We start from the raw sequence: 6695 nt of genomic DNA, 5'->3' as shown, positions 1-6695 counted from the left end.
AGATCTACAGTTCTCGAGTCGCAAGTGAGACCTACGCCATTCGAGCCTCAGCCGAGATCTACAGTGCTCGAATCACAGCCAAGACCGCCGCCTATGATGCTGGAAGGTCCAGCAAGATCTACGGGCTTTATTTCGCAGTCTCAGTCACAGTCCCAGTCTCAAGGATCTCAAAGGGTTGCAGGAGGTGATAGGATGAACAAGGACGATGTCATTCGAGAGGTGAGTCTTATCTTTCCTTTGGTCTGTTTGTCTTGCGTTTGATCGTGGGGGATGAGTATAGACGCGATGCTGACGTTGGTTCTCTAGATCGTTCAGCATTGTACGGCGTTATATAAATTTGCAGATCATTATTGTGAGTTTCCCGTCTTGTCTCCTCTAATTCTTTTGTACCCTCCCCCACTCCAATCCCAACACTAACCCCCTCCACAGCCACCCTCCAATCCTCCAACCCACATCTCCAACCGCCCGCGGAAGAACTCGCAGAAATGACAGCCCGTGCAGGAGAAGTTGTCCGTCTTCTCGAAGCGCTCCGAAACGACATACCCATCTTCCCATCCTCCCTCCTCTCCGCATCTGCATTCACTTCCCCACCCGGACCCCACGCACTCGTCTCAGTGCACCCCCACGCTTTAGAAGCAGCCGTCAAAGGACACATAAATTCGAGCTCCAGTCTAGGAATGGGCATAATGGATATAGATGCGCCCGATCGGGCGCCGAAGCGGCCTTGGGAGGATGTAGAAGGTATGCTACCTCCTGGATCTGGGCCTGGTATCGCCCCGTCTTCATCGGCAGGGCATGTTCCTGTTCCTCTCGCGTCTCCATCGGGGTTAGGAACTGCGCAGATTCCTGGAACGGGTACGGGTTTGGGTGGGGCACAGGATCAAGACCGATCGATGGCTGAAGCAGATATGGAGCTCATAAGGACCAAGAGAGCGCTGACGACTATGGCTGCTGCTGCTGCGTTGGGTGGGAATGGGGGTGGAGGGACTGGAGGGAAGAATAAGTATCGGAAGCGGAGTGTGAGTCGTTTTATGTTTTTTGCTAGGACAGTATTCCGTGCTGACTGTGTGTGGTACGGTGGATAGCGCGCGACACCTCCTGGAAAATGCCATTCCTGCAATATTCGGGAGACGCCAGAGTGGAGACGTGGACCGGATGGTGCAAGGACGTTGTGTAATGCTTGTGGGTTGCGTATGTGACTTTTTCTTTTGTGGGATTGGTTGTTGATGGCTCTCTTTCGATATGTTTTTTTTGGCCATGTATATTCTAACCCGCCTTGGACCCACTTCAACAACCCATCCGCGCTCGCAGACTACGCGAAGCTCGTGCGTAAGCGCGAGAAAGCCCTTGCAAATGGCGAGACGCCATCAATCCAGCGCATCGATATGGAGATGCTACGTGCAAGTGCGCGAGCTGCTGATGCCGACAAGGGTGCGCGCGCTGCATTAGGAGGCGGATCTGCGGGTGGAGCCGTCATGAATTCAGTTAGTGGAAACGGACATGGCAGTGGCAGCGGAAGTGGGGGTGGGAATAGTAACGGCGGAGGAGACGACAAGATGAATTTAGGGATCCATCAAGGCTCGTTCCAGATCAACACGGACGCCGGCGATGCGATGCAGGATCAAGATCCTAATATGAATTCGCAATCGAGCGCAGGGGGGACGTATACGCGTCCTCCACGCCCTGCGCACTCGAAGCGTCCGTCGTCGACTCGGGTGATGCAGTCCCCTGGGGTTATGGGCGGGCAACATCCATCTGCGGGCGTTTCGCATCATCCTTCTGGGCAGACGCCGTCCATGTCTCATCATACGACACCATCTGTGCAGCACCACCAAGCGTCGTCTACGCACCACCAAACGCCGTCTGCTCACCATCAGACGCCATCTGCGCACCATCAGACGCCGTCTGCGCATCACCAAACGCCGTCTGTGCAACACCATCAAACGCCATCGATATCCCATCACACGACCCCTTCTGTGACTCATCAAAGTGGTAATTCGTCATCGGGATCTACATCGCGTCATCCACCTGCTGCATCCCATACGCCTGCAGCACCGCCTGCCTCTCAACAGAATCAAGGGCATCATCAGCCCACGGCGCAAGGACATCATCAATCTGGGTCGGCGCAAGGACACCATCAATCTACGACGCAGGGACATCACCAATCTACGGCGCAGGGGCATCATCAATCTGGGTCGGCGCAAGTACATCATCAATCTACGTCGGCGCAAGGACATCATCAAGCGTCTGTGCACCACCCTCCGTCTCGACTCGTGCCGCCGCCTACGCCGCCTTGGTACCTGCCCGCTGCCAATCAGTCACATTCGATGCTGAGGCAGTGATGTTTGAAGAGTTGATAATTTTAGGACTATCGTTACCCACAATAAGGAAGGGGTACGATGATAATGCATGGTTGGCTGCGAAGCTATACCTATTCGTGCTGGTTATGATGATATCACATTTTGGGTTATACCCATTGATGGTGATCTCACGAGGTTTGTACTGATCACATCGATTTTTCAATTTCCTTTGCATATCTCACCAAGTTGTTTTCCGTGTTGTTCTTTGTATTACGCATCGCACTGTGCATCTCTGACTTCTTTCAAGACTTTGCTTCGTTAATGTTCCAAATGTGCTCTTGTAATTCATTTTATCTTTTGCATCTTCCATCACCCCTGCACCACCTGTTTTGTTCTATATGTATATCACATATAATGATTTGGTTCAGTAATGAACTTGTAATTTTTTTCTTGGCTGTTGCCCAGATACGATGATTTTCTTTCTGATGATGATAGTTTTGTTTTGAACCGTAGTGCATAGTGTACCTATATATATCAAAGCAGTATTCCTACTTACGAAGTCAAGATCTGAGAAGACTTGGAAGCACTCGAGAATGAGATGGATCTAGATTGATCGGGGTGGAAGCTGAAGTAGAGAACATAAATCTCGATCGATTGAAGGGCGTCAACATGTCATTCTCGAAAACGTGGCATCTAATCGATCTTGGAGATCCTTATCGTTCTTTTATCAGATCTTGTCTGAATTTCGTGTGGCTGCTTGTTTGATCTTGAGCGTCACATCTGTGCGTGGATATCTTTAGGCACTGCGGTGTTCACTATCGAGACAGGAATCTGGACTGGCTCGGGTTGGAGAACTTGTCGGAAAAGTGATCTTGTTCTATCGGCTTCGATTAAGATATGGTCAGATGGTTTCCAAGGAGTCCAGACCTCGATGTTAAGCGCTAGCTGGCGGCGGCCTCATCCTTTTGAAAGAAGTCATACAGAAATATCCCCACGCGTTAGGTGGCGGCACTTGGTACAAATCATGTTCAACTTGAATGTAATCGAATCCTCGTTCATCGCCATCATCGATGATGTCATCATCATGCATCAACGAGTGTCCATCTGCATAAACTGGCCCTGGATCTAGTGCTGCATTCGGACTACTCGGGAATGTGGTGTGTATCTCGTGCCTGTTGTGTTATCGCTTCTCTGATGTTAGTTTTCAGATGCAGTGTCTGGCGGTGGCATGCCTCGTTGCACATTGTCAAGTCCAATGTAACCTCTGTACCTTGTAGTTTACGACGAGTTCTCCCTAACATCTTCGCAGTCCCATGCATGTACTAATGTCAACTTCCACACTTACCTATGCAGCGTCAATGCATTGTGAATGACACGTCACGACCGCGTCAAGCCTCTTTCATGCCATGTCAGATCTCAGATCTCAGTACTCCAACTGCCACGCCTACGCATTAATGTGTCGTGTCACTCCTGCCACATGCCGCATCAAACCTTACCCTACGCGTCAGTACTTCAACTGTCCGTCACAGCACAACCACAGAATCACTACTCAAGCTGCTCTGTTCAATAGGTCTCGAGTGTGGCCCTTTATTCAACGATATCTCTGATACCATATTTCCAGAGTTTGCAGACGAATCGTCGCTCCCTCGCTACAGGCCAGAGAAATTGCACCCATGAAACGTTGCCCTTCGCTGCTGGCTGAAGAATATGTGCCCATTAAACGTCGACATACTTCACAGAGGGTTCGGAGAGGGAGGCAAAAGAAAATAATCATTGGCCGATGTCAGTGTAGCTAGTAGGTATGTGTCCCTGCGATAAATAAAATAACAAAGGAACGGTCATGAACCCGTGCAACTTCATCCGAGACTGGGAGTCAAATTTCAAATGTAGAATATATTCTGGCGCGCGAGTGCTTCAGTGGCACGTCACATGCACGTCACGCCGGGTCACAACCAAAACAAATAGTACGCCCCTGACTCCTCTCAGCTCTCAGAGAACTCTGACTCGGACCAACAAGTACCCTTAGGCTCGCGGACATCATACGTCGCAACACATCGCGCCCTGTTAGCTTCAGCTGGGTATAGGTAACTGTGCATTCATTCCCATATGATTAATCATGTTGACGATGACTTCGAGCTCACAGTTGAAGCACGCCCTATCAGACCTGTCACTAGGACTACGAAGTATCTTCGTCAGAAGCTGACAGAGGAGAAGCTCGTCATAATGAACCTGCACGAGGAGCTTGTATTCGATCTGTGCCGCTTGCCAACCGAAGTCCTATGTTATATTTTTATCCACTGTCTTCCCCAAATCGAATACACGTCGCCCAACTCAAAAACACCTCCTATGTTGCTCACCAGAATATGCCGACGCTGGAGAGACGTTGCGACAGACATGCCCTCCTTGTGGTACAGACTGTCCATGGATATCGACCATGCTGATAGTATGAACTGGCGACAGGTAGTCTTCGGCTATGACTTGTGGCTCAAGCGCACACAAGGACGCCCCCTCTCCTTAGAAATTATGTGCAACGAAAATGACACCACCGACCTACGAAACATTTTGCAACCTTACATCTCTCAGATCTTCTCTCTCAACGTCACATTTGACATGGCCGTCGCACCCGAAATCTTGCTAAATGACCTCCCGGCACTTCAGGAGCTTGACGTCGCCATGCGATTTCATGATGCACTGTCATCTATTTTGACATCCATCTCGCGGCTCTTCACTCTGCGCAGTCTGAATTTTGGAACGTTGAATTGCCACAGCATTAAGTGCCTATCTCACCTCAACTTGATAAATATCGACCTCTCCACAATCTTTCCAACCAACATCATAAACGTACTCCAAACATTTCCCACCCTCTGCTCGTTAAAAATCCAGATACTCCTCTTCGAAGGCCTGCCATGCGAACCGTTCACCCACTCCACCATTCAATTACTCTCCATCCAAATCATTGTACGCAGCTGAGTCCTTCACCCAGAGCCATTGGTTCGCTTGTTCAATGCACTTACGCTTCCCAATTTGCGCGTGCTTCGTGTCGAAGGTGGATCCTGGCCTTGTGTTAAAGATTTAATTTCGCATTATAGGCATGTCGTCAAGTAGATAAACATCTGCCAGATGCTGTGCCTCCATGTTTGTCATGCCCACGCGAGTGTTGTTTTCTTTGTTCGAGTCTTGAAGTCCCCAATATCTGGTGTGTGAACATCATTGACCTTCTTGTGGACTTTCGCGACAAGATGTTTGGTGGGCTTTTGAGTTGTTGACCGCTTGGATTTTGACGTTGTGCAAAGTGGAAAAGCGCTACACTAGTGGTCAGTAATATATAATACCCTAAATTACAATATTGTACGGTAAACTGTTCAAACGAGGTGCGCGTTATGCGTGTTTGAAAGTCCGACTCATGTCGCCACTTGACCAGTCGAAATCCATCCCAAATCCACCAAAGATGATTTCATTTTTGAAACGCGGATTTCTTCTTGCACCTATGACCACCTATGACGACCTTCCAGACGGGATAAAGTGACTTTAGCGCCTGGATTTTATCCAGTCGATTGGGGAAATCTCAACGCATCTGGCCAGACTTATGCACAACCAAGTCGATGCATCCATGCGCATCCCACCATCTGTGCTCAAGTCACACAACAAAAAGGAGGATGCTTGTACAACGATCAATGGAAAGGTTTATAATATCACACCCTACCTCCACATCACCCGGGTGGCGAGAAGGAGCTCATCAGAGCATTGGGCGGAGATGGAACCAAGTTGCTTTGTGAGTACTCACATCTTCGTATGGGCTGCATCATTGAGCGGGACAATCTAGCCCTGACACACGCGTGGGTGGACGCGGACTTCATGCGCATGCTTGATTGGCATGCCTGGTCGGATTCCTAGTCTCAGAACCAAGCTCGTAATTGTTTGGACATCACGTTGGATATACTTGTTTAGCCTAGAACTGCATGCTCCTATCGATATTTATACCCGATCACTTGCTGTGCTGCAACGGGCGCCGCATAGGTGCTGTGGTGTACTTGACGCTCAAACCGGACCGCCACGAGATGGACATTTGAGGCGTGGCTGCTTGTATGTCCTTCTTTTGCTAAATTTAATACAAAGCCCTAACAGGTGACTGCAAGAGTTATCGTTATCGTGATATTAAGTGTCGCAACTTACTACAAGACTAAGGAATCTACTATTGCTTTGATCATCGCGATGGAAGCGTTGCCATACAGCCGCAGCCCCTCTAGAACTGGGTCGTCCGTCGAAGAATGCAGAAAGGCACCGATCGTCATAATGTGGCTCAAAATACCTACTTTGATTGTATCATATCCAAAATGGCAAGTGAGTGATGTGGTTGCGCAATAAGACCTTCTACTGGCACCACATTCCGCATTA

At 49.3% G+C, this 6695-nt stretch overlaps 2 protein-coding genes across 2 annotated transcripts; both read left to right on the top strand.

The window, feature by feature from the left end:
- Positions 1 to 743: 743 nt before the first annotated feature.
- On the top strand, positions 744 to 1421 carry F5891DRAFT_970669 (uncharacterized protein; the record flags this gene model as incomplete). The annotated part of the gene is made up of 3 exons (XM_041376344.1): positions 744 to 1019; positions 1086 to 1191; positions 1312 to 1421. Coding segments are annotated over 3 exons (492 nt in total), but the record flags the coding sequence as incomplete, so codon positions are not given.
- A 2878-nt stretch (positions 1422 to 4299) lies between these two features.
- F5891DRAFT_1158217 (uncharacterized protein) lies at positions 4300 to 5614 on the top strand. The gene is made up of 2 exons (XM_041365220.1): positions 4300 to 4384; positions 4444 to 5614. The coding sequence occupies exon 2, from the start codon at positions 4524 to 4526 to the stop codon at positions 5268 to 5270; it is 747 nt and encodes a 248-aa protein (XP_041216307.1). The 5' UTR covers positions 4300 to 4384; positions 4444 to 4523; the 3' UTR covers positions 5271 to 5614.
- Positions 5615 to 6695: the final 1081 nt, after the last annotated feature.

Source organism: Suillus fuscotomentosus (assembly GCF_016647785.1).
Source record: "Suillus fuscotomentosus strain FC203 chromosome Unknown F5891scaffold_383, whole genome shotgun sequence".
Taxonomy (NCBI): domain Eukaryota; kingdom Fungi; phylum Basidiomycota; class Agaricomycetes; order Boletales; family Suillaceae; genus Suillus; species Suillus fuscotomentosus.
Note: the sequence above shows the minus strand (reverse complement) of the source record. Positions and strands in the feature narration are given on the sequence as shown.

Bases quoted from the DNA above. Each gene is read 5' to 3' on its own strand.
- F5891DRAFT_1158217 (XM_041365220.1), top strand. From the start codon at position 4,524: ATGAACCTGCACGAGGAGCTTGTATTCGATCTGTGCCGCTTGCCAACC.